The sequence below is a fragment of the Salmo trutta genome, chromosome 29, assembly GCF_901001165.1.
Source record: "Salmo trutta chromosome 29, fSalTru1.1, whole genome shotgun sequence".
Taxonomy (NCBI): Eukaryota; Metazoa; Chordata; class Actinopteri; order Salmoniformes; family Salmonidae; genus Salmo; species Salmo trutta.
In genome coordinates this window covers 2126490-2153354 of record NC_042985.1, presented here as the reverse complement: position 1 = coordinate 2153354, position 26865 = coordinate 2126490, and the positions used below count along the sequence as shown (strand labels likewise).

The 26865-nt window shown below is 46.7% G+C and overlaps 1 protein-coding gene across 1 annotated transcript; it reads left to right on the top strand.

Annotated features, from left to right (window-relative positions):
- Positions 1-26: 26 nt before the first annotated feature.
- LOC115166751 (WASP homolog-associated protein with actin, membranes and microtubules) lies at positions 27-25378 on the top strand. The gene is made up of 11 exons (XM_029720526.1): positions 27-715; positions 6706-6879; positions 9943-10093; positions 11412-11581; positions 15370-15538; positions 17714-17901; positions 19609-19695; positions 20117-20212; positions 20314-20728; positions 21053-21204; positions 23658-25378. Exons 1-11 carry the CDS (start codon positions 137-139, stop codon positions 23817-23819), a joined length of 2343 nt encoding a protein of 780 aa, XP_029576386.1. The 5' UTR covers positions 27-136; the 3' UTR covers positions 23820-25378.
- The last annotated feature ends 1487 nt before the right edge of the window (positions 25379-26865 follow it).

Genomic DNA, 26865 nt, shown 5'->3' with positions numbered 1-26865 from the left:
TGACCGAAAGGTCAAAGTTGAAGGTAAAGAGAACGCCACAGGAAACACTACGTCATCGTTACAAATGGCGGACATTGTAAACAAGGCAGAGGAATACAAGTTTTAGCTAGCTAGCAAGCTACATGTTTACCACAAAATGAATAGCATAGACTGCGAGCGTTTGGACAGCTTGGACGGCTGGGTCGCCATCAAAACGAACATATTCGAAGAAAACGAGACGTTCAAGCTCGGTTTTATCGTGCAGTGGAATGTTATCGAGTCCAAGTTCGCGGTCACCTGTCACAACAGAACTCTCCAGCGACAGAAGCGCAAAGACCAGCTTGCTGTCTGCGAAACCGAAACCAGCTGGGCCGGACTCTTCTCTGTTAACGACTTAAAAAATGTCCACCGTCAGTTTACAGGAGTCGGGGATGTCGTCGCACCCTATTTCCCCGACCTGTCGGACTTCAAGGAGGGTAACATTTGGGACATGATCTTTCTCAGCAGCAATCGGACGTTCAACCAAGATGATCAAGAGAGAGATCTGGATACACCTTGTCGTCAGCTGGAGAAGTACTTCAGCACTGCGATAGATATCTGTGGCAGGAAGATAGTGCTGGACTCGCTTTTCCCGCAGGACGAGCGAGATGTCGAGGAGTACTTTGAGAACATGCAGGAGTTTAAGAGGAAAACCATGCAGGATGAAGTCACCAGGGCTAAGGATCACCTTAGAAAGGTCAGTGGCCAATTTTAATTAGTGATCTATACAAGCTGTGGCCTGTCACTGTTCTTCAATCCTGGTCCTGCCACATGGGTTGCAAACTTTTGTTCCAGCCCAGCACTAACCAATCACTAGGCCTACGCCGTTGCTCATTTGAATCAGGAGTAGGCTACATTGCTGGGCTGGAACAAAAGCCTGCAGTCTCAGGGGCCCCCCTTGAGGCATACCGGTAGTGTACTCTGCTTACCGATGCCCCCACTATCCAGTAATCAAGTCACTGTGAGTAAACCCTAAAAATGTCTGTCCAACATTAGGCATTTAAATCCCCTCATGACATTGGGATAGACACCCTTCCACCCTGGTTCACATAGGGGGTTTAATAAAGATGCAGTGTCACTGTCGTCACTATTGTTGCTCAATATGACAACACCTGAGAAGGAAAACATGACCAGTCCTGTTCCCAGCCGGTTGATAATCCAGTCATGCTTCATTCCTGTTACTCATGTTGTTATCACCCTGCAAGGTGTTCTCCCCTGAGGTCTTGGCTAGAAACAGGGAGATTGGCCTGTCATTCATTGTCTGTTTCTATGTTGACAGTACTTTTAGGCTAATTATTTTAATTTAACTAGGCAAGTCAGTTAAAAACAAATTCTTATTTACAATGACAGCCTACCAGGGAACAGGGGCAAATGTTTACCTTGTCAGCTCGGGGATTTCGGTTACTGGCCCAACGCTCTAACCACTAGGCTACCTGATAGCCAATGACATTATGCATTAGAGCCCAACTAATATGGTTTTGGGGTCCGATACCTTAGCCTACTGTTTCACAGTGTCATTTTCCCAAACTCAATTCTCATAAAATTGCCATCCAATTTGGCTTCTGCTTTCAAAAGTATCTCTGTAGAACATGCAAGAATAAACTATAGCCATTGAATTCCGCTGTGCTGATAATGCACGCTCTAGAATGGTCTTCAAGCCAATCAGAGACAAGTATTCAAGTACTGCTACTCTCTGTTCATCATATATGCATAGTCACTTTAACCATATCTACATGTACATACTACCTCAATCAGCCTGACTAACCAGTGTCTGTATGTAGCCTCGCTACTTTTATAGCCTCGCTACTGTTATTATTCACTGTCTTTTTACTGTTGTTTTATTTCTTTACCTACCTATTGTTCACCTAATACCTTTTTTGCACTATTGGTTAGAGCCTGTAAGTAAGCATTTCACTGTAAGGTCTACACCTGTTGTATTCGGCACACGTGACAAATAAACTTTGATTTGAACAATGTCATGGTATGAACTGTGTTAAAGAAGATAGGCTTTATAAAGACGTTCAAACGGCAGATACATGACTTAGTTTTTACACTGTTATTATCTATACATAGTCACTTCACCCCTACCTACATGTACAAATGACCGACTAATCTGTACCCCGCACACTGACTCAATACCGGTGCCCCCTGTATATAGCCTCGTTATTGTTATGTCATTTTATTGTTACTTAAAAAAAATATATATATATATTCTTAACTCTATTTTTTTAACTACATTGTTGGTTAAGGGCTTGTAAGTAAGCATTTCACGGTAAGGTCTACACCTGTTGTATTTGGCGCATGTGACAAATAACATTTGATTTGATTTCTCTCTCCCTATTATCCATGCACAACCCCGTGCATGAATATAGGCCTGTACAGTGTCTATATACACAACAACCAAGATATTAGCACATATAAAGATGAATATAGGCCTGTACAGTGTCTATATACACAACAACCAAGATAGTAGTAGCACATATAAAGATGTTTCAAAGGCCGAAAAAAATGTATTCTTCTCTCCTTATTCCCTGTACCATGCTGCTCTAATCCTGTGGGTCTGAGGTGAGCACTGAGGCTGGATTAGCTTGGCAAGAGAATGGAGATGTGTAAGATGAAGAGAGAGCGAGAGAGAGGAGATGTTTAAGAGGAGAAGAGAGAACGATCTGAGAGACAAGGCAAGAAGGGCCTTCTATGCCATCAAAAGGAACAACATTCGACATCCCAATTATTAGGATCTGGCTAAAAATACTTGAATCATTTCTAGAACCCATTGCCCTTTATGGTTGTGAAGTCTGGGGTACGCTCACCAACCAAGAATTCACAAAATGGGACAACCACTAAATTCAGACTCTGCATGTAGAATTCTTCAAGAAAATCCTCCATGTACCATGTAAAGCACCAAATAATGTATGCAGAGCAGAATTAGGCCGATACCCGCTAATGATCAAAATCCAGAAAAGAGATGTTAAATTATACAACCACCTAAAAAGAAGCGAATCCCAAACCTTCCATAACAAAGCCATCACCTACAGAGAGATGAACCTGGAGAAGAGTCCCCTAAGCAAGCTGGTCCTGGGGCTCTGTTCACAAACATAAACAGACCCAACAGATCCACAGGACAGCAACACAATTAGACCCAACCAAGTCATTAGAAAACAAAAAGATAATTACTTGACACAGTGGAAAGAGCAAACTGGAATGCTATTTGGCCCTAAACAGAGAGTACGCAGTGGCAGAATACCTGACCACTGACTAACCCAAAATGAAGGAAAGCTTTGACTATGTACAGACTCAGTGAGCATAGACTTGTTCTCAAGAGAAGACAGGCCCACTGCCCACAAAATGAGGTGGAAACTGAGCAGCACTTCCTAACCTCCTGCCAAGTGTATGACCATATTAGAGACACATATTTACCTCAGATTACACAGATCAACAAAGAATTTGAAAACAAATCCAATTTTGATAAACTCCCATATCTACTGGGTGAAATACCACAGTGTGCCATCACAGCTGCAATATTTGTGACCTGTTGCCACAAGAAAAGGTCAACCAGTGAAGAACAAACACCATTGTAAATACAACCCATATTTATGTTTATTTATTTTCCCTTTTGTACTTTAACTATTTTCACATCACTACAACACTGTATATAGCCATAATGACATTTGAAATCTATCTATTCCTTTGAAACTTGAGTGTACATTTTTTTGTTTATTTCACTTTATTTATTATCTATTTCACTTGCTTTGGCAATAGAGAGAGACAGTCCTGAAAGGCCAATGAGGGAGAGAGAAGGATTTTTTGAATTTGTTTTTATTTAACTAGGCAAGTCAGTTAAGAAAAAATTCTTATTTACAATGACAGCCTACCCCGGACGACGCTGAGCCAATTGTGCGCCGCCCTATGGTTCTCCCAATCACGGCCGGTTGTGATTCAGCCTGGATTCGAACCAGGGACTGTAGTGACGCCTCTTGTACACACACACACACAGGGAGCGAGAGAGAGATGCAAACCCAGTGAGTCACTGTCTTAAAGGTCAAGAAAGGAATAATAATTGTCCATATCAAAGGCAGATATGTAATTACTCTGTCTAATGAATGGATTCACCTACAAGGCATACAGCTGAAGTATGAACACTACTAACATGACAAGGCATTATTCTAGATCAGACAGGAAGAGAGAGAGAAGAGAGGGGGTCATAACCTAAAAGGCCTTAAGAGTCCCCTTTATAACATCGGAGTTGTTGACCAATAGCATTACTGTATAGTTAACCTCCAATCAGATATCAGACCTACAGGATGTAAAGACAGCTTCACAGAGGTTTGACAGAATGGGGTGGGTTGAGAGCAGCCCAGAGGTTTGACAGAATGGGGATGGTTGAGAGCAGCACAGAGGTTTGACAGAATGGGGATGGTTGACAGCAGCACAGAGGTTTGACAGAATGGGGATGGTTGAGAGCAGCCCAGAGGTTTGACAGAATGGGGATGGTTGAGAGCAGCACAGAGGTTTGACAGAATGAGGATGGTTGAGAGCAGCCCAGAGGTTTGACAGAATGGGGATGGTTGAGAGCAGCACAGAGAAGGCTGAATTCCTGAGAAGACAATACAACCGTTTACATAGAGCGTAATGAGTCACATTCAGAGGCTCGGCAGCCCTACATAATTCTCCCTTGAACTCCCTTGATTCTGGATCAGACAGAAGTGTTAAAAACCAGACGGGACTGTAGTCACTGTAGCAGCGTCACTTCAGGAGGGTCTTTTTGACCGGTAGCATTGTCTTCTGCTTTAGACATGCAAATGTCCTTCGATAACACCTTCCTGCATGCAAGCTAGGAAGGAATGCTCCATTCTTCTTTGTAAGAGCAAAACACAGAGACTGAAGGTTCGCCAAGACATCACAGATTCATTGAACATAAAATAGTGTGTTTATCTGATTGGGTTGGTCAATAGCAACTTCAGATGTGGTTTTATAAAGTCAAAAGTTGATCAGAGCTCACTGCATCATAAAATACAGTATATTTGTAATTAAAACTCTCCAAAACTCCTCCCTTTGAGAGGAAATGGATTTGCCCTGAAAATTAGAACAAAATAACCATAATCTCAAAACAATTCTTGCAAGTTAAATCAAAAACATCTTTCAAGCAACTCAGAATCTAAATCAAATGATGGGGTAAGAGTTGGTTTCACAAGCAGTTTGTAATGAAGTGTAGCATCTCAGTTTACAGCACCCAACATTAGCATACCAATGGTGAAGATTCCAAAGCCATTCTGTGGGAAACAAGGCAGTGATTTCATAGTACACACATCTATACATTCAGATGGACTTAGCCATATGCAGTACGTATAGGACAACAACTATTATTTGAGTAACAGGAGCCATTACATTTAGTCTAGCAATCTGTATACAAAATAATAATAATTCACAAATGTAGCCTATATAGCCATCACAAGTGGATATAGAAATGATAGAGTTGTAAAGGAAGAATTGGTTCCCACGTCAAGTCAAATCTGTTCTAACACCTCTCTGTGTGTCATGTAGACGAGCTTGCCGGACCGCGGCTGTAGACGGCCTAGCCGGACCGCGTAGAGGCGGCCTAGCCGGACCGCGTAGAGGCGGCCTAGCCGGACCGCGTAGAGGCGGCCTAGCCGGACCGCGTAGAGGCGGCCTAGCCGGACCGCGGCTAGGGACGGCCTAGCCGGACCGCGGCCTAGCCGGACCGCGTAGAGGCGACCTAGCCGGACCGCGTAGAGAAACGACCTAGCTGGACCGCGTAGAGAAACGACCTAGCTGGACCGCGGCCTAGCCGGACCGCGTAGAGAAACGACCTAGCTGGACCGCGGCCTAGCCGGACCACGTAGGGATGACCTAGCTGGACCGCGGCCTAGCCGGACCACGTAGGGATGACCTAGCTGGACCGCGGCCTAGCCGGACCACGTAGGGATGACCTAGCTGGACCGCGTAGGGATGACCTAGCTGGACCGCGTAGGGATGACCTAGCTGGACCGCGGCCTAGCCGGACCACGTAGGGATGACCTAGCTGGACCACGTAGGGATGACCTAGCTGGACCGCGTAGGGATGACCTAGCTGGACCGCGGCCTAGCCGGACCACGTAGGGATGACCTAGCTGGACCACGTAGAGGCGACCTAGCCGGACCGCGTAGAGAAACGACCTAGCCGGACCGCGTAGAGAAACGACCTAGCTGGACCACAACCTAGCAACCTATGGAACAGTGGGACATTAAGGCCACATCAAGTCATGATATATAGGTCTTGTTTCATTTATCTCTGAAGATCTATTCTATCTGTCTGTCATCATAACGAACAGTAACCAGGCCATGGTCATCTGTGGGCTATAGGACTGTGTTAGTTCACTGAGCTAAAGGCATTAGCCTAGCTCTGGGAGAAGACTTAAAGGATAGTTTGGGATGTTGTCCTTTGTCTGCTTCCCCAGAGTTCATTGGCATATAAAGGACTTCATACAGGTCAGTGACTGGACTTTGACTTCTTGCTTCACCTGAAGTTGGACGTAGTTCATTCCACAGGTCATAAAGTGAATTAGCAGTCACCTGACAAATACATTAGATTTTTTTGTATACGTGAGATACTGTAATACGCTAGTCTGTTTCGTGTAAATATAATTTGATTGATTAGCCTAATAGATTAATGTATTGATTGATTGACAGATCCTCCAGAGTCATGGAGCTGCAGACAGAATGATCCTACTGCTACAGCTCTACCACGAGGAGGACCTAGCCTACCAGGACCTGGTCACCGTAGCAACCACCTTCTACCAGTACCTGCTGCAACCCTTCAGAGACATGAGAGAACTGGCAGGGCTCTACAAGATGGAGATTCTGGTAGGTGGAGACGCACACACACACACACCTCCCTTCAGAGACATGAGAGAACTGGCAGGGCCCTTACCAAATGGAGATACTGGTAGGTGGAGACGCACACACACACACACACACACACACACACACACCTCCCTTCAGACACATGAGAGAACTGGCAGGGCTCTTACCAAATGGAGATACTGGTAGGTGGAGACACACACACACACACCTCCCTTCAGAGACATGAGAGAACTGGCAGGGCTGTACAAGATGGAGATACTGGTAGGTGGACACACACACACACACACACACACCCCTCCCTTCAGGGACATGAGAGAACTGGCAGGGCTGTACAAGATGGAGATACTGGTAGGTGGAGACACACACTACGCAGAAACACACTACGCAGAAACACAACGTCGTACACACACTGATTGGTTGTAATTTATCGTAAACCAGAGACACACTGTCTGCTCATGAGTTTTTGATAAAAGGTGGAATACAGCCAGAATCCAACTGCTCTGGTCTCCGTCACTAAGCTGAGGTCAAAGCCACATTTCACTCATTTAGAATACAAATATGCTCTGCCACGTTCACAGAAGTCAAATAATCAACGTTTTGAATTCTATTATCATGTTCATCTCATTTGTGAATACCTCTAATTTCTCTTTTTGAAACGTGAGGGGGAAAAGCTGTGTTGTTTCAACATGGTGATGAGAGACCCTGACTTTCAGTGGTTTTGTCCTAAAACCTTATACAACATGTATACAAAAGTATGTGGACACCCTTTCAAATTTGTGGATTCAGGTATTTCAGCCACACCCGTTGCTGACAGGTGTATAAAATTGAGTACACAGCCATGCAAACTCCATAAAAAACATTGTCAGTAGAATGGCCTTAATGAAGATCTCAGTGACTTTTAACGTGGCACCGTCATAGGATGTCACCTTTTCAACAAGTCAGTTCGTCAAAGGCCACACAAGCTCACAGAACGGGAGTGTTGAAGCACGTAGCGCGTAAATAATCGTCTGTCCTCGCTTGCAACAGTCACTACCAAGTTCCAAACTGCCTCTGGAAGCAACGTCAGCACAAGAACTGTTCGTCGGGAGCTTCATGAAATGGGTTTCCATGACCGAGCAGCCGCACACATAAGCTTAAGATCACCATGGGCAATGCCAAGCGTCGGCTGGAGTGGTGTAAAGCTCGCCGCCATTGGACTCTGGAGCAGTGGAAACGCGTTCTCTGGAGTGATGAATCACGCTTCACCATCTGGCAGTCCGACAAACGAATCTGGGTTTGGCGGATGCCAGGAGAACACTACCTGCCCGAATGCACAGTGCCAACTGTAAAGTTTGGTGGAGGAGGAATAATGTTCGGGAGCTGTTTTTCATGGTTTTGATCCCTTCGTTCCAGTGAGAGAGATCTTAACGCTACAACATACAATGTCATTCTAGCAAAAATTTTGGCAAAGCCAATTCCTGTTTCAGCATGACAATGCCCCCGTGCACAAAGCGAGGTCCGTACAGAAATGGATGGTCAAAATTGGTGTGGAAGAACTTGACTGGCCTGTACAGGAGCCCTGACCTCAACCCAATCGAACACCTTTGTGATGAATTGGAACGCCAACTGCGAGCAGGCCTAATTGCCCAACATCGGTGCCCGACCTCACTAATGCTTTTGTTGCTGAATGGAAGCAAGTCCCCGCAGCAATGTTCCAACATCTAGTTGAAAGCCTTCCCAGAAGAGTGGAGGCTGTTATTACAGCAGCAAAGGGGGGACCAACTCCATATTAATGCCCATGATTTTGGAATGAGATGTTGGACGACAGTTGTCCAAATACTTTTGGTCATATAGTGTATGTCTGTGTCCCTCTTACTGCGTTTTAAACAGGCAGGCCAAATAATTGGTGACGCTGATCTGATCAGTCAAAAAAACAATTAATGAAAAGAATATTGTAAAATAATTGGTCTGCCTGTCTAAACGCAGCCACAGTGTCTCTGGAGGAGGAGCTGGGTCCTAAACCCCCGATGTCGCTGTTCTAAACCCCCCGATGTCGCTGTTCTAAACCCCCCGATGTCGCTGTTCTAAACCCCCCGATGTCGCTGTTCTAAACCCCCGATGTCGCTGTTCTAAACCCCCCGATGTCGCTGTTCTAAACCCCCCGATGTCGCTGTTCTAAACCCCCCGATGTCGCTGTTCTAAACCCCCCGATGTCGCTGTTCTAAACCCCCCGATGTCGCTGTTCTAACCCCCCGATGTCGCTGTTCTAAACCCCCCGATGTCGCTGTTCTAAACCCCCCGATGTCGCTGTTCTAAACCCCCCGATGTCGCTGTTCTAATCCCCCCGATGTCGCTGTTCTAAACCCCCCGATGTCGCTGTTCTAAACCCCCCGATGTCGCTGTTCTAAACCCCCCGATGTCGCTGTTCTAAACCCCCCCCGATGTCGCTGTTCTAATCCCCCCCGATGTCGCTGTTCTAATCCCCCCGATGTCGCTGTTCTAATCCCCCCCGATGTCGCTGTTCTAATCCCCCCCGATGTCGCTGTTCTAATCCCCCCCCGATGTCGCTGTTCTAATCCCCCCCCGATGTCGCTGTTCTAATCCCCCCCCGATGTCGCTGTTCTAATCCCCCCCCGATGTCGCTGTTCTAATCCCCCCCCGATGTCGCTGTTCTAATCCCCCCCCCCGATGTCGCTGTTCTAATCCCCCCCCCGATGTCGCTGTTCTAATCCCCCCCCCGATGTCGCTGTTCTAAACCCCCTGATGTCGCTGTTCTAAACCCCCCGATGTCGCTGTTCTAAACCCCCCCCCGATGTCGCTGTTCTAAACCCCCCCCCGATGTCGCTGTTCTAAACCCCCTGATGTCGCTGTTCTAAACCCCCCGATGTCGCTGTTCTAATCCCCCCCCCGATGTCGCTGTTCTAATCCCCCCCCCGATGTCGCTGTTCTAAACCCCCTGATGTCGCTGTTCTAAACCCCCCGATGTCGCTGTTCTAAACCCCCCGATGTCGCTGTTCTAAACCCCCCGATGTCGCTGTTCAAGAATGTAAAGCCTTTCTTCTGTTCTCTCCTGGCCCCTATCAGAAGTCTCTGGATGAGGAGGAGCTGGGTCCTAAGAGGATAGCAGCACTGGAGAGAGAGGCGGAGGAGTGGAGGAGGAGAGGAGAGGATGCAGTCTCCTCCATACAGGACATCACAGTCAGCTACTTCATAGAAACTTCTAAAGCCCTTGGAGGTAGAGAGAGACTGTGTGTGTGTGTGTATGAAGCATTAAGAGCCCCTTATAGCAGCTCTCCAGACCCTCTCAGTTGCCCCCCCCCTCCTTTAGAGCAGCTCTCCAGACCCCCTCAGCTGCCCCCCCCTCCTCCTTTAGAGCAGCTCTCCAGACCCTCTCAGTTGCCCCCCCCCCCCCCTCCTTTAGAGCAGCTCTCCAGACCCTCTCAGGTGCCCCCCCCCCTCCTTTAGAGCAGCTCTCCAGACCCTCTCAACTGACCCCTCCTCCTTTAGAGCAGCTCTCCAGACCCTCTCAGGTGCCCCCCCTCATCCTTTAGAGCAGCTCTCCAGACCCTCTCAGGTGCCCCCCCTCATCCTTTAGAGCAGCTCTCCAGACCCTCTCCGTTCCCCCCCCTCCTCCTTTAGAGCAGCTCTCCAGACCCTCTCCGTTCCCCCCCCTCCTCCTTTAGAGCAGCTCTCCAGACCCTCTCCGTTCCCCCCCCTCCTCCTTTAGAGCAGCTCTCCAGACCCTCTCCGTTCCCCCCCCTCCTCCTTTAGAGCAGCTCTCCAGACCCTCTCCGTTCCCCCCCCCCTCCTCCTTTAGAGCAGCTCTCCAGACCCTCTCAGTTGCCCCCCCCCCCTCCTCCTTTAGAGCAGCTCTCCAGACCCTCTCCGTTCCCCCCCCCTCCTCCTTTAGAGCAGCTCTCCAGACCCTCTCCGTTCCCCCCCCTCCTCCTTTAGAGCAGCTCTCCAGACCCTCTCAGGTGCCCCCCCCCCCCTCCTTTAGAGCAGCTCTCCAGACCCTCTCCGTTCCCCCCCCCTCCTCCTTTAGAGCAGCTCTCCAGACCCTCTCCGTTCCCCCCCCCTCCTCCTTTAGAGCAGCTCTCCAGACCCTCTCAGGTGCCCCCCCTCCTCCTTTAGAGCAGCTCTCCAGACCCTCTCAGGTGCCCCCCCCCCTCCTTTAGAGCAGCTCTCCAGACCCTCTGTTGCCCCCCCTCCTTTAGAGCAGCTCTCCAGACCCTCTCAGGTGCCCCCCCCTCCTCCTTTAGAGCATCTCTCCAGACCCTCTCAGGTGCCCCCCCTCCTCCTTTAGAGCAGCTCTCCAGACCCTCTGTTGCCCCCCCTCCTTTAGAGCAGCTCTCCAGACCCTCTCAGGTGCCCCCCCCCCTCCTTTAGAGCAGCTCTCCAGACCCTCTCAGGTGCCCCCCCCTCCTCCTTTAGAGCATCTCTCCAGACCCTCTCAGGTGCCCCCCCCCCTCCTTTAGAGCAGCTCTCCAGACCCATATAGGGGAAACCCTGTGCCAAATGTACCTGTCTGTGTGGTTGATCTGTGTGGCCAGGTATGCTGCGTGTGATGGAGGAGGATAAGCGTGGTTTTGGCCAGGCTTCTTGGGCCTCAGCAGCTCCTAGACTGGAGAAGCTGCGTTTCCTGCTGGCTAAAGAGACCCTGCAACACATGAGAGCTACTGAGATGTGTCTGCACCGCAAGAAACACACCATCAGAGAGAAGGTAGTGTTTGTGTGTGTGTGTGTTTGTTTTAAGAGGCCATTCTCTGAATTAGTATTCCTATCTGATCAGATTCCCTGGGGGTGTCTGTGGCCGTGTCTGTGGCCGTGTCTGTGGCCGTGTCTGTGGCCGTGTCTCTCTCTACATGTCTGTAGCCGTGTCTGTGGCCGTGTCTGTAGCCGTGTCTCTGTCTGTGGCCGTGTCTGTAGCCGTGTCTCTGGCTCTGTCTGTAGCTGTGTCTGTTGCCGTGTCTCTCTCTCTCCGGGTCTTTGATCTTTCTATAGAGCTGAGTGTGAACAGAGAATTCCCCAGACAGACACCCCTCCAGCTGTATGTCTACAAGTGTCAACTACCAACACTAGTCTGGATTCTGAACATCTCTCAACTCTAGGAACAAGAAAATAGCTTCTCAACTTTCAGAACTCTGTTTCTTAATGGAAAATAAGAACCGTTTTTTCCATTTCCTGAAAAATGTATCTTGTGGAGACCAGAGCTTTTCATCCAACATCGATATGCAGAAACATATATATTGTTTGACATCACATTGTAAGAAAACAGGTCAAGAGATTTGATCTGTCTAAATATATTGACTTCTGTATGGAATATCTATAGCTAACCCTTGTGGTAAAACTGTTGTCCAGTTTATTCTAGATATATTAGTGACCCAGTGAGAAGGTGTAACCCAGGCCATAATAAAGTATTGCATCGGAGGTACTATACTGTGCGGCTACTCCTCTAGCCAGCCCCTCTCCTAACCAGGTGTGTTTGTTCCTCCTCCAGACTATCCCAGGTGATAACCATCAGTATCTGTATCCAGCCTCTGTCTGTTTTAGTGATGTCAGAACCCCCTTTTTGACCACTTAGTGTGGGTACTATATTCTCCCTCTGCAGACGGGTTCTCTCCCACATGAACAATGTTCCTGTTGTCTTAGGTCTGGGAGTGCTGAGACTAGCAGTACTATATTCTTCCTCTGCAGACGGGTTCTCTCCCATATTAACAATGTTCCTGTTGTCTTAGGTCTGGGAGTGCTGAGACTAGCAGTACTATATTCAGTGCTTGACTTGTACTGTAATAGGTGCTTGTACTCATTTTGGGTGCAGGGGAGCTCCACAGTAGTTTCTAGTTAATATTCTATTAGAGGAACAGGAGCTCCAGCAGTAGTTTCTAGTTAATATTCTATAAGAGGAACAGGAGCTCCACAGTAGTTTCTAGTTAATATTCTATAAGAGGGACAGGAGCTCCAGCAGTAGTTTCTAGTTAATATTCTATAAGAGGAACAGGAGCTCCACAGTAGTTTCTAGTTAATATTCTATTAGAGGAACAGGAGCTCCAGCAGTAGTTTCTAGTTAATATTCTATAAGAGGAACAGGAGCTCCACAGTAGTTTCTAGTTAATATTCTATAAGAGGAACAGGAGCTCCACAGTAGTTTCTAGTTAATATTCTATAAGAGAAACAGGAGCTCCAGCAGTAGTTTCTAGTTAATATTCTATAAGAGGAACAGAAGCGCTACAGTAGTTTCTAGTTAATATTCTATAAGAGGAACAGGAGCTCCAGCAGTAGTTTCTAGTTAATATTCTATAAGAGGAACAGGAGCTCCACAGTAGTTTGTAGTTAATATTCTATAAGAGGAACAGGAGCTCCACAGTAGTTTCTAGTTAATATTCTATAAGAGGAACAGGAGCTCCACAGTAGTTTCTAGTTAATATTCTATAAGAGGAACAGGAGCTCCAGCAGTAGTTTCTAGTTAATATTCTATAAGAGGAACAGAAGCTCCAGCAGTAGTTTCTAGTTAATATTCTATTAGAGGAACAGGAGCTCCAGCAGTAGTTTCTAGTTAATATTCTATAAGAGGAACAGGAGCTCCACAGTAGTTTGTAGTTAATATTCTATAAGAGGAACAGAAGCGCCACAGTAGTTTCTAGTTAATATTCTATAAGAGGAACAGGAGCTCCACAGTAGTTTCTAGTTAATATTCTATAAGAGGAACAGGAGCTCCAGCAGTAGTTTCTAGTTAATATTCTATAAGAGGAACAGGAGCTCCACAGTAGTTTCTAGTTAATATTCTATAAGAGGAACAGGAGCTCCACAGTAGTTTCTAGTTAATATTCTATAAGAGGAACAGAAGCTCCAGCAGTAGTTTCTAGTTAATATTCTATAAGAGGAACAGAAGCTCCAGCAGTAGTTTCTAGTTAATATTCTATAAGAGGAACAGGAGCTCCACAGTAGTTTCTAGTTAATATTCTATAAGAGGAACAGGAGCTCCAGCAGTAGTTTCTAGTTAATATTCTATAAGAGGAACAGGAGCTCCAGCAGTAGTTTCTAGTTAATATTCTATAAGAGGAACAGGAGCTCCACAGTAGTTTCTAGTTAATATTCTATAAGAGGGACAGGAGCTCCAGCAGTAGTTTCTAGTTAATATTCTATAAGAGGAACAGAAGCTCCAGCAGTAGTTTCTAGTTAATATTCTATAAGAGGAACAGGAGCTCCACAGTAGTTTCTAGTTAATATTCTATAAGAGGAACAGGTGCTCCAGCAGTAGTTTCTAGTTAATATTCTATAAGAGGAACAGGAGCTCCAGCAGTAGTTTCTAGTTAATATTCTATAAGAGGAACAGGAGCTCCAGCAGTAGTTTCTAGTTAATATTCTATAAGAGGAACAGGAGCTCCACAGTAGTTTCTAGTTAATATTCTATAAGAGGAACAGGAGCTCCAGCAGTAGTTTCTAGTTAATATTCTATAAGAGGAACAGGAGCTCCAGCAGTAGTTTCTAGTTAATATTCTATAAGAGGAACAGGAGCTCCAGCAGTAGTTTCTAGTTAATATTCTATAAGAGGAACAGGAGCTCCACAGTAGTTTCTAGTTAATATTCTATAAGAGGAACAGGAGCTCCAGCAGTAGTTTCTAGTTAATATTCTATAAGAGGAACAGGAGCTCCACAGTAGTTTCTAGTTAATATTCTATAAGAGGAACAGGAGCTCCAGCAGTAGTTTCTAGTTAATATTCTATAAGAGGAACAGGAGCTCCAGCAGTAGTTTCTAGTTAATATTCTATAAGAGGAACAGGTGCTCCAGCAGTAGTTTCTAGTTAATATTCTATAAGAGGAACAGGAGCTCCACAGTAGTTTCTAGTTAATATTCTATAAGAGGAACAGAAGCGCCACAGTAGTTTCTAGTTAATATTCTATAAGAGGAACAGGTGCTCCAGCAGTAGGACATTTGAGGTGCTGGTACTCAGCTCCAGTGAGCTCCTGCCTAAGTCAACCACATACTGTATTATACTATGTTGTGTTGTGAGTTCTAACAACCATACAATGATATATACCTATATACTGTTCTGTCCTAGACTGTTGTGTAGTGTTATAACCATACTGGAACTGTTATAACCATAGTGTTCTATATTCTATCCTAGATTGTTATGTAGTGTTGTAACCATACTGGAACTGTTATAAACAATGTTCTATATTCTATATTAGATGTTTTGTAGTGTTATAACCATACTAGAACTGTTATAACCATAGTGTTCGATATTGTATCCTAGATGGGAGGTCTGTCTGGCCAGGACCGGAGTGAACCAGAGACAGTAGATAGTACTGAAGATCTAGGTTATGTTATGTAGTGTTATAACCATACTGGAGCTGTTATAACCATAGTGTTCTATATTCTATCCTAGACTGTTATAACCATACTGGAACTGTTATAACCATAGTGTTCTATATTCTATCCTAGATGTTATGTAGTGTTATAACCATACTGGAGCTGTTATAACCATAGTGTTCTATATTGTATCCTAGATGGGAGGTCTGTCTGGCCAGGACCAGAGGGGACCAGAGACAGTAGATAACCTAGAGCTTCAGTACTATGAGGCTCAGCTAGAACTCTACGATGCCAAGTTTGAGATCCTCAAGAACGAAGAGCTTCTATTGGTCGCTCAGATCGACACCCTGCGACGCCAGATCAAAGGTAGGTTACAGACACACACACAGGCTCGGTAAGCACAGATCTATACATTTAGATTTTTCAAAATGCAATGCAAAATGTTCAAAGTTCTAAAAACGACTAAAGATGCCAGTCTGAAATCTCATTGACATCAGATTTCTGTGGTTCTAGAAGAGCAGCCTAGCTTCCCCTACTGTCCGTAGATAGATATCTGCTTCTGCTGTGCCACTGGATGAGAAATAATGTCACACAAGCATATTTTCTGCATGTAAATTCCTTAATTACTGCCCATGGGGAAAATACTGTTTGTTTCCAAGGGTGTGTGTGTGTTTCTGTGTCTGCCATCCTTGGCATGGCTTAGAGTACTTGGCTCTAGAGTCTAGATGTATTTTTATAACATGAGAGAGGAAGGCAGCAACCCCCTACCACTTCATTGTTCTTCCCCGATGAAAAGAGAGAGAAAGCAACAGAAAAGAGGAGGGTGAAAGACAGAGTGGGAGCAAAGAAAGACAGAGGAGTGCGGGGGGAGGGAGAGAAGGAGCGACAGAGAAGAGGGGGGAGTGAAGGAGCAACAGAGGAGTGCGGGGGGAGGGAGAGAAGGAGCGACAGAGGAGTGCGGGGAGAGGGAGAGAAGGAGCGACAGAGGAGTGCGGGGGGAGGGAGAGAAGGAGCAACAGAGAGAGGAGTGCAGGGGGAGGGAGAGAAGGAGCGACAGAGAAGAGGAGGGAGTGAAGGAGCGACAGAGAGGAGTGCAGGGAGAGAAGAAGGTGCGACAGAGAGAGGAGTGCGGGGGGAGGGAGAGAAGGAGAGGAGGGAGAGAAGGAGCGACAGAGAGGAGTGTGGAGGGAAGGAGTGACAGAGAGGAGGGAGAGAAGGAGCGCATGGGTGAGGGAGAGAAGGAGCGACAGAGTGGGGGGAGGGAGAGAAGTAGTGACAAAGTGGGGGGAGAGAGGAGTGCGGGGGGAGGGAGAGAAGGAGCGACAGAGAGAGGAGTGCGGGGTAGGGAGAGAAGGAGCGACAGAGGAGTGCGGGGGGAGGGAGAGAAGGAGCGACAGAGAGAAGGAGCGACAGAGTGGGGGGAGGGAGAGAAGGAGCAACAGAGTGGGGGGAGGGAGAGAAGGAGCAACAGAGTGGGGGGAGGGAGAGAAGGAGCAACAGGAGTGCGGGGGAAGGGAGAGAAGGAGCGACAGAGGAGTGCAGGGGGAGGGAGAGAAGGAGCGACAGAGGAGTGCAGGGGGAGGGAGAGAAGGAGCGACAGAGGAGTGCAGGGGGAGGGAGAGAAGGAGCGACAGAGGAGTGCGGGGGGAGGGAGAGAAGGAGCGACAGAGGAGTGCGGGGGAAGGGAATGAAGGAGCGACAGAGGAGTGCGGGGGGAGATAAGGAGCGACAGAGGGGAGTGCAGGGGGAGGGAGAGAAGGAACGACAGAGTGGGGGGGAGGGAGAGAAGGAGTGCAGGGGGAAGGAGATAAGAAGCGACAGAGAGGAGGAGTGCGGGGGGAAGGAGAGGGAGAAAGGGAGCAACAGGGAGGGAGAGAACAACAGAGGAAGAGGAGATGGGAAGCGACAGATGTCTGCTTATCAGATTGTGTCAACAGAGATTTAGAAGAGTTCACACTCCGTGGCATCAATGAGAGAACACCTGAGAGAATGTTTCAGAGCTGAAAGAGGAGGAGGTGTATTATGTGTGTGTTGCAGAGCTGAAAGAGGTGGTGTATTATGGTGTGTGTGTTTGAGCTGAAAAAGGAGGTGGTGTATTATGGTGTGTGTGTGTTTTGAGCTGAAATAGGAGGAGGTGTATTATGGTATGTGTGTGTTTCAGAGCTGAAGGAGGAGGTGTATTATGTGTGTGTTTCAGAGCTGAAAGAGGAGGTGGTGTATTGTGGTGTGTGTTTCAGAGCTGAAAGAGGAGGTGGTATATTATGATGTGTGTGTGTTTGAGCTGAAAGAGGAGGTGGTGTATTATGGTGTGTGTGTGTGTGTGTGTGTGTGTGTGTTTCAGAGCTGAAAGAGGAGGTGGTGTATTATGGTGTGTGTGTGTGTTTCAGAGCTGAAAGAGGAGGTGGTGTATTATGGTGTGTGTGTGTTTCAGAGCTGAAAGAGGAGGTGGTGTATTATGGTGTGTGTGTGTTTCAGAGCTGAAAGAGGTGTATTATGGTGTGTGTTGCAGAGCTGAAAGAGGTGGTGTGTTGTGTGTTTCAGAGCTGAAGGAGGAGGTGGTGTATTATGATGTATGTGAGGATCCAGAGGAGCTCCAAAGCCTATCACAGACAGCTGCACCTTTAGACCCCACCCACTCACCTGTCAATCACCTGGGGCGACGCCTACAGCAGCTGGAAGCCAAGAGAGGGAACATCTGTGCCCGCCGCGCATACCTCCGCAACAAGAAGGTACCGTGGGGATGGTGTGTGGGTGTTAACCTACCTCCACAATAAGAAGGTACCAGGGGGTGTGTGTTAACCTACCTCCACAATAAGAAGGTACCAGGGGGTGGGTGTTAACCTACCTCCACAACAAGAAGGTACCAGGGGATGGTGGGTGTGTTAACCTACCTCCACAACAAGAAGGTACCAGGGGATGGTGGGTGTGTTAACCTACCTCCACAACAAGAAGGTACCAGGGGGTGTGTGTTAACCTACCTCCACAATAAGAAGGTACCAGGGGGTGTGTGTTAACCTACCTCCACAATAAGAAGGTACCAGGGGGTGGGTGTTAACCTACCTCCACAATAAGAACGTACCAGGGGGTGGGTGTTAACCTACCTCCACAATAAGAAGGTACCAGGGGGTGGGTGTTAACCTACCTCCACAACAAGAAGGTACCAGGGGGTGGGTGTTAACCTACCTCCACAATAAGAAGGTACCAGGGGGTGGGTGTTAACCTACCTCCACAACAAGAAGGTACCAGGGGGTGGGTGTGTTAACCTACCTCCACAACAAGAAGGTACCAGGGGGTGTGTGTTAACCTACCTCCACAATAAGAAGGTACCAGGGGGTGTGTTAACCTACCTCCACAATAAGAAGGTACCAGGGGGTGTGTTAACCTACCTCCACAATAAGAAGGTACCAGGGGGTGTGTGTTAACCTACCTCCACAACAAGAAGGTACCAGGGGGTGTGTGTTAACCTACCTCCACAATAAGAAGGTACCAGGGGGTGGGTGTTAACCTACCTCCACAATAAGAAGGTACCAGGGGGTGTGTTAACCTACCTCCACAATAAGAAGGTACCAGGGGGTGTGTTAACCTACCTCCACAATAAGAAGGTGCCCCTTCCTGACAAACCTGTAATAAAGTTCCTCCTAAACATTTAGACTGTTCTAACTTAACGCCTCATGTGTGTAACGTGGTGTCTGTGTTGTGTTGTAACGTGGTGTCTGTGTTGTGTTGTAACGTGGTGTCTGTTGTAAGGTGGTGTCTGTGTTGTGTTGTAACGTGGTGTCTGTGTTGTGTTGTAACGTGGTGTCTGTGTGGTAACGTGGTGTCTGTGTTGTGTTGTAACGTGGTGTCTGTGTTGTGTGTAACGTGGTGTCTGTGTTGTAACGTGGTGTCTGTGTTGTGTTGTAACGTGGTGTCTGTTGTAAGGTGGTGTCTGTGTTGTGTTGTAACGTGGTGTCTGTGTTGTGTTGTAACGTGGTGTCTGTGTGGTAACGTGGTGTCTGTGTTGTGTTGTAACGTGGTGTCTGTGTTGTGTGTAACGTGGTGTCTGTGTTGTGTGTAACGTGGTGTCTGTGTTGTGTTGTAACGTGGTGTCTGTGTTGTGGTGTCTGTTGTGGTGTATGTGTTGTGGTGTAACGTGGTGTCTGTTGTGGTGTCTGTGTTGTGTGTAACGTGGTGTCTGTCTGGTGGTGTAACGTGGTGTGTGTGTGTGTGTGTGTGTGTGTGTGTGTGTGTGTGATGTTGTGGTGGTGGTGGTGGTGTGTGTGTGATGTAACGTGGTGTCTGTGTGTGTGTGTGTGTGTGTGGGTGTGTGTGGTGTCTGTGTTGTGTGTAACGTGGTGTCTGTCTGGTGGTGTAACGTGGTGTGTGTGTGTGTGATGTTGTGGTGGTGTGTGTGTGTGTGTGTGTGTGTGTGTGTAACATGGTGTGTGGTGTTACAGGATCAGTGTGTGGAGGCTAACGAGCAGAAGCACCGTGCGGCCCAGCACAGCTCCACTCACTTTACCCAGCACCACGGAGTAGCCCTGGTGAGTTACCATGACAACACACACACACACGCTCTTAAAGGATCCCTTTACCCAGCACCACGGAGTAGCCCTGGTGAGTTACCATGACAACACACACACACGCTCTTAAAGGAACCCTTTACCCAGCACCACGGAGTAGCCCTGGTGAGTTACCATGACAACACACACACACGCTCTTAAAGGAACCCTTTACCCAGCACCACGGAGTAGCCCTGGTGAGTTACCATAGTAACGAGGGCAAACCCACCCACGGAAACACCCACACTGGAGACACCATCCTCAGTTTACATGATCTCTGTCTCTCTCTCTCTCTCTCCGTTTCTGTCTCTTCTATAGCTACCTAAAATGTTCCTAAAGCAGTGGGGTAACTATCTCAGTTGATTCCACCAGTCTTGTCTTATTTCCCTCCGTGTCCCTCCAGAAGAGAGAGAAGAGGAGAGAGGAGGAAGAGAGGAGGAAGGAGTGGATGGACCAGGAGAGAGAGAGAACCCTGAGCAGACTACGCTCCTTCAGAGAGGTAATCAGTCAACCCATCACTTATCCTCTCATGGATGGAGGGAATAGAGGAAGATCGGAAGGATGTGTTGCTGAAGTGTTTTCCTGCTGTCTTTCCTGTAGAAGCGACAGGGAAGTTACGTCCTGAAGACTCCACGATCCAAGATGGCTGCCAGGGAGCTGCAGTGTTCCGACCTCTCCCAGCCTCTGTCAATCATTAGCTTCGGCCCCTCCCCTTCATCTAATGGGGCCGCCCCCAGAAAGACCCCCAGGAAACTCAAACCTAAAGACCTCCCCATCCAAATCTTCACTCCTCCTCTCCCTTCTCCTTCGCCTCTGCCAACTACACCTCCCACTACAGCTATACCCCCACCTCAGACCTCCTCTCCTCCTCCCCCTCCTCCTCCTCCTCCCCTACCCCCACCTCCTCCACCTCCACCCCTCCCTGCCCTCACAGAGGTAGGGGGCTCCCCCGTGCCTCTCAGTGAGAAAGAGGCCGCTCCCTTCCCTGCCAAAACGACCCTGAAACAGAACCTAGGTGAGAATGATCCACCTTCCATTGACAATCTGTTTCTGATGCAGTAGCTACTTGTCCTGGCTCATTATTTCTCCTACTGTGGTAAAAAGGGAAACTCTCTGTCTTCTACAAGTTTCTACTGTAGCTGCACCTTGTGACAGCTCTCTTGACAGCTTCTACTCTCTTTCCGTATCTGCTCTCTCTCTCTCCCCCATCTTTCTTTACCTGCTTCTTCTCCCTCCCCCTGTTTCTCTCTCCCACCTTTCTTCCCCTGTTTCTCTCTCTCTCGTTTCTCTCTCACACCTTTCTTTCCCCCCCCCTTCTCTCTGCTTCTTCTCCCTCCAGGTTCTATGGACGAGGTGTTGGCATCATTACAGCGTGGTCAGGTCAGGCTGCGTCGTGTCCAGCCCCCTCCTGGTCCTGGTCTGGCGCCCTCCGGTGGCGACCTCAGGGATAACATAATGTCTGCCATCAGACTTGGGGTCAAACTACGCAAGGTCAGCATCAGGCATCACTTTAATGACAATGTGCAGGAGTTAGCCATGAAGCTATGTTACATCACATTAATGACAATGTGCAGGAGTTATCCATGAAGCTATGTTACATCACATTATTGACAATGTGCAGGAGTTATCCATGAAGCTATGTTACATCACATTAATGACAATGTGCAGGAGTTATCCATGAAGCTATGTTACATCACATTATTGACAATGTGCAGGAGTTATCCATGAAGCTATGTTACATCACATTAATGACAATGTGCAGGAGTTATCCATGAAGCTATGTTACATCACATTATTGACAATGTGCAGGAGTTATCCATGAAGCTATGTTACATCACATTATTGACAATGTGCAGGAGTTAGCCATGAAGCTATGTTACATAATGGCTCAATAAGTGACTTAAAAAAATATATGTTTGAAAAGAGCATGGCATAATTCATTGTTCAAGTTGAACTTTCTTTGATGAGGCAGAAAATAAAGTTATTTCTGAATGTTTATCAGTGACCTGCTCTGTGTCCACCACAACCCTCTACATTACTTCTATAGGAACCATTACACCCCCTGCTACATTACTTCTATAGGAACCCCTCTGGACCTATTACACCCCCTGCTACATGACTTCTATAGGAACCCCTCTGGACCTATTACACCCCCTGCTACATGACTTCTATAGGAACCCCTCTGGACCTATTACACCCCCTGCTACATTACTTCTATAGGAACCCCTCTGGACCTATTACACCCCCTGCTACATGACTTCTATAGGAACCCCTCTGGACCTATTACACCCCCTGCTACATGACTTCTATAGGAACCCCTCTGGACCTATTACACCCCCTGCTACATTACTTCTATAGGAACCCCTCTGGACCTATTACACCCCTGCTACATGACTTCTATAGGAACCCCTCTGGACCTATTACACCCCCTGCTACATGACTTCTATAGGAACCCCTCTGGACCTATTACACCCCCTGCTACATTACTTCTATAGGAACCCCTCTGGACCTATTACACCCCCTGCTACATTACTTCTATAGGAACCCCTCTGGACCTATTACACCCCCTGCTACATGACTTCTATAGGAACCCCTCTGGACCTATTACACCCCCTGCTACATGACTTCTATAGGAACCCCTCTGGACCTATTACACCCCCTGCTACATGACTTCTATAGGAACCCCTCTGGACCTATTACACCCCCTGCTACATTACTTCTATAGGAACCCCTCTGGACCTATTACACCCCCTGCTACATTACTTCTATAGGAACCCCTCTGGACCTATTACACCCCCTGCTACATGACTTCTATAGGAACCCCTCTGGACCTATTACACCCCCTGCTACATTACTTCTATAGGAACCCCTCTGGACCGATTACACCCCCTGCTACATTACTTCTATAGGAACCCCTCTGGACCTATTACACCCCCTGCTACATGACTTCTATAGGAACCCCTCTGGACCTATTACACCCCCTGCTACATTACTTCTATAGGAACCCCTCTGGACCTATTACACCCCCTGCTACATGACTTCTATAGGAACCCCTCTGGACCTATTACACCCCCTGCTACATGACTTCTATAGGAACCCCTCTGGACCTATTACACCCCCTGCTACATTACTTCTATAGGAACCCCTCTGGACCTATTACACCCCCTGCTACATGACTTCTATAGGAACCACTCTGGACCGATTACACCCCCTGCTACATTACTTCTATAGGAACCCCTCTGGACCGATTACACCCCCTGCTACATGACTTCTATAGGAACCACTCTGGACCGATTACACCCCCTGCTACATTACTTCTATTGGAACTCCTCTGGACCGATTACACCCCCCTTACATGACATCTATGGGAATGGTATATAGTGCCACAGTATGATTAATAATACCCATAAAACCTAGCGGTCAAACAGGGAAATAGTTCCAATTGTTTTTCCACCATTAATTTCTCATAGGGGATTTTAGAGACGTTTTGATAACCGTGTAAATCTCTCTAGGACAAGGGGATCAACATATTCACTTGTATTTATTGTAAATATATTGTAAATATGGTAATGTCCCTGGATATAGCTACTTGTGTTTGTTCTACTTGTCTTTATTCATGTTTTGGATTACTACTGATATTATTTACTGCATTGTTGAGAAAGAAAGGAATTTCACTGTAGGAGTCACGTAGCTGTAGCTCAGTTGGTAGAGCATGGTGTTTGCAACGCCAGGGTTGTGGGTTCGATTCCCACGGGGGGCCAGCACAGGAAAAAAAATGTATGCATTCACTACTGTAAGTCGCTCTGGATAAGAGCGTCTGCTAAATGACTAAAATGTAAAAAAAAATAAAAAATGTACGTGACAAACACTTGAAAGGATGGGAAGCCCTCTGGAGCGATTCCACTGGCCAACCTGATGACCCTGCTTTGTGATGTCCCCTCCAGGTGGTCCCAGCGGTGCCCCTGCCCCAGGACAGTAGGGACACAGATCTACAGAAGAGCATCAAGGCAGCCATGCAGAGGATGAAGAAGGTCTCCTCCGACTCGGATGATGAAGATGAGGAGAGAGGAGAGGACAACACGCCCTCCGCTGAGTGGGACAGCTGAGAGAGGAGAGGAGACGTAGGCACGGACAGACAGACACTCGGACGCGCATGGACACATCCATAAAACAGACGTATAGGCACACACACACACGTACAAATCCAAACATTCACTAATCAATAGGTTAACCATGTTGCCAATGGTTTAGTTGTGTGATTATGCAGGTTTACTGTTTGATGTAAAACGTGATCCATAGAGAAGAGATGGTATCTTAAACACCCTGAAGACATTTAACTAAAGCACTGTGCCCAAATATCCACCACCTGGTACCAGGGTTCAAGGCTACAGCCTCGAAACTAGCTGTTATCTTGCTAAAAAGCTCCCACCGATTCCAGATTTTCAGGAATTCTTGTTTGTATGCTTGTCTAGTCTTCCGTTTGCAAACTAGCCTGAGGACTTGACATTGAAGTATTGTCCAACTGCTTTACAGAGAGAGTGGCAGATCTAGAAATAGGGTGAAATAGATTCTGTCTATGGTTGCAGGCCCCTGTAGCGTGATCAAATCAAATCTTATTTGTCATATGTCGCCGAATACAACAGGTGTACCGTGTAATGCTGAATACAACAGGGGAAATGCTTACTGTAACTGTGCCAGGATGTTCAGTTTGTCGTCGTATTACACTACTATAATGTTTTGTTTGTCTAGTGCCAGTTGGAACTGGTGTCCACCCTGCATAGCATAACTGATAAACTATTGAAGGTGAAATCATTTGTTTTATCATTTTTTGTTTCTGCTTCATGATTTTATCCACGGATGAAAATGAGCTCGTTTGCCAACTCCGGCACATTTACTTTGATGAGGAAACTGAAATGTTGATGACTGTGCACTCTGTTTCTGTGTCCTACAATGCCATATTAATCGCCATGACGATATAATTACATTTACATTTAAGTCATTTAGCAGACGCTCTTATCCAGAGCGACTTACAAATTATATAATAACCCTTTAAGTATGACCTCTGCTCTTCATGAATGAAGGAACAGAATAGAGCTTTAGCCAGTTTATCACTTCCCACCATGAACTAAACAGTAGGAGGAAGTTGACCCCGTAGGTACAGTTCTAGGATCAGCCTCCTCTCCCCCAATCCCAACCTTAACCATTAGGGGAATAATCTAAAACTGGCCTTGGGTCAGTGTCTAGGGGGCAACTTCACCCTAGTATTTCTAATGATCATGTTCTCTATTGGTTTTGATGCTACGTTATTACATTGCACTTGATTTGACCGGATTGTCATGGAGACACAAAAGGCCGTGGTCCAGACTGCCTGCAAAGCAGCATCCTTTACACAAATTAACCAATGATTGAATATGTAAGATTTGGTGCGTGACTGCAATGTAGGTGACCTGGAACATGGCCAAATGTATGAACGAGCGTTAGTGCACTGATTTAATATTTTTTGCTGCATTTTGTTTGCCAATTATTGTAAACTGTCAAACCCAGTTTCCATTCGACTGTTAAGTGTTATTTTAAAGTGAGAACATTATGAAATTATGCTCAAGTGCCTTGGGGACTGTAAGTTATTATGAGCTGTCATTCACCAATAAACTGTTGTTGAATAAGGTTTCTGTCATATACTTGTCCGGGAAACACACTAATAATTGATCATTCCAATTTTCACATATCATTACTGTGATATGTGGAGGAAGGTTAGTGTTAGGGCATAGACAAACACACTATCCAGGATACACTCCATCCCCCAGGGGGCAGCAGCAACGTTGTCTAGATGCTGAGCCTGGTTGGTAAGGAGACCGGTGCTGACAGTTCTGGAGAGAGAGAGAGGAGGCCAGAAGCCTCTGATCTGGGCTTTGTTAGCAAGGTTTAGATTCAATCAGATCACACGTTAACTGGGGGTGTTGGAGATGGAACTGCGTTGGAGCCGTTAAATCGGTGAGCAACTGCTCTTGATCATTGTCACGAAGCCACACCCGCGTTAGAATATCAGAGTGAGAAAGTGTAGGTTATACAGAAATAATCACGCTCAAATTGAAAAATCATTAAACTAAAGTTTTCTGTCATCCTAACAGGTGTAGATTACATCTATCATCCTAACGGAGGTGTAGATTACACCTGTCATCCTAACGGAGGTGTAGATTACATCTATCATCCTAACGGAGGTGTAGATTACATCTATCATCCTAACGGAGGTGTAGATTACATCTATCATCCTAACGGAGGTGTAGATTACATCTATCATCCTAACGGAGGTGTAGATTACACCTATCATCCTAACGGAGGTGTAGATTACATCTATCATCCTAACGGAGGTGTAGATTACATCTATCATCCTAACGGAGGTGTAGATTACATCTATCATCCTAACGGAGGTGTAGATTACATCTATCATCCTAACGGAGGTGTAGATTACATCTATCATCCTAACGGAGGTGTAGATTACACCTGTCATCCTAACGGAGGTGTAGATTACATCTATCATCCTAACGGAGGTGTAGATTACATCTATCATCCTAACGGAGGTGTAGATTACATCTATCATCCTAACGGAGGTGTAGATTACATCTGTCATCCTAACGGAGGTGTAGATTACATCTATCATCCTAACGAAGGTGTAGATTACATCTGTCATCCTAACGGAGGTGAAGATTACATCTGTCATCCTAATGGAGGTGTAGATTACACCTGTCATCCTAACGGAGGTGTAGATTACATCTGTCATCCTAACGGAGGTGAAGATTACATCTGTCATCCTAACGGAGTTGTAGATTACATCTATCATCCTAACGGAGGTGTAGATTACATCTATCATCCTAACGGAGGTGTAGATTACATCTATCATCCTAACAGGTATAGATTACATCTATCATCCTAACGGAGGTGTAGATTACATCTATCATCCTAACGGAGGTGGAGATTACATCTATCATCCTAATGGAGGTGGAGATTACATCTATCATCCTAATGGAGGTGTAGATTACACCTGTCATCCTAACGGAGGTGTAGATTACACCTGTCATCCTAACGGAGGTGTAGATTACATCTGTCATCCTAACGGAGGTGAAGATTACATCTGTCATCCTAACGGAGTTGTAG

What these genes read in the sequence shown, in the direction of transcription:
- LOC115166751 (XM_029720526.1), top strand. Translation starts at nt 137, where the DNA reads ATGAATAGCATAGACTGCGAGCGTTTGGACAGCTTGGACGGCTGGGTC. An exon ending in AACTTCTAAAGCCCTTGGAG is followed by an intron (nt 10,094 to 11,411) that starts GTAGAGAGAGAC and finishes CTGTGTGGCCAG; the next exon opens with GTATGCTGCGTGTGATGGAG. An exon ending in GACCCTGAAACAGAACCTAG is followed by an intron (nt 20,729 to 21,052) that starts GTGAGAATGATC and finishes TTCTCCCTCCAG; the next exon opens with GTTCTATGGACGAGGTGTTG.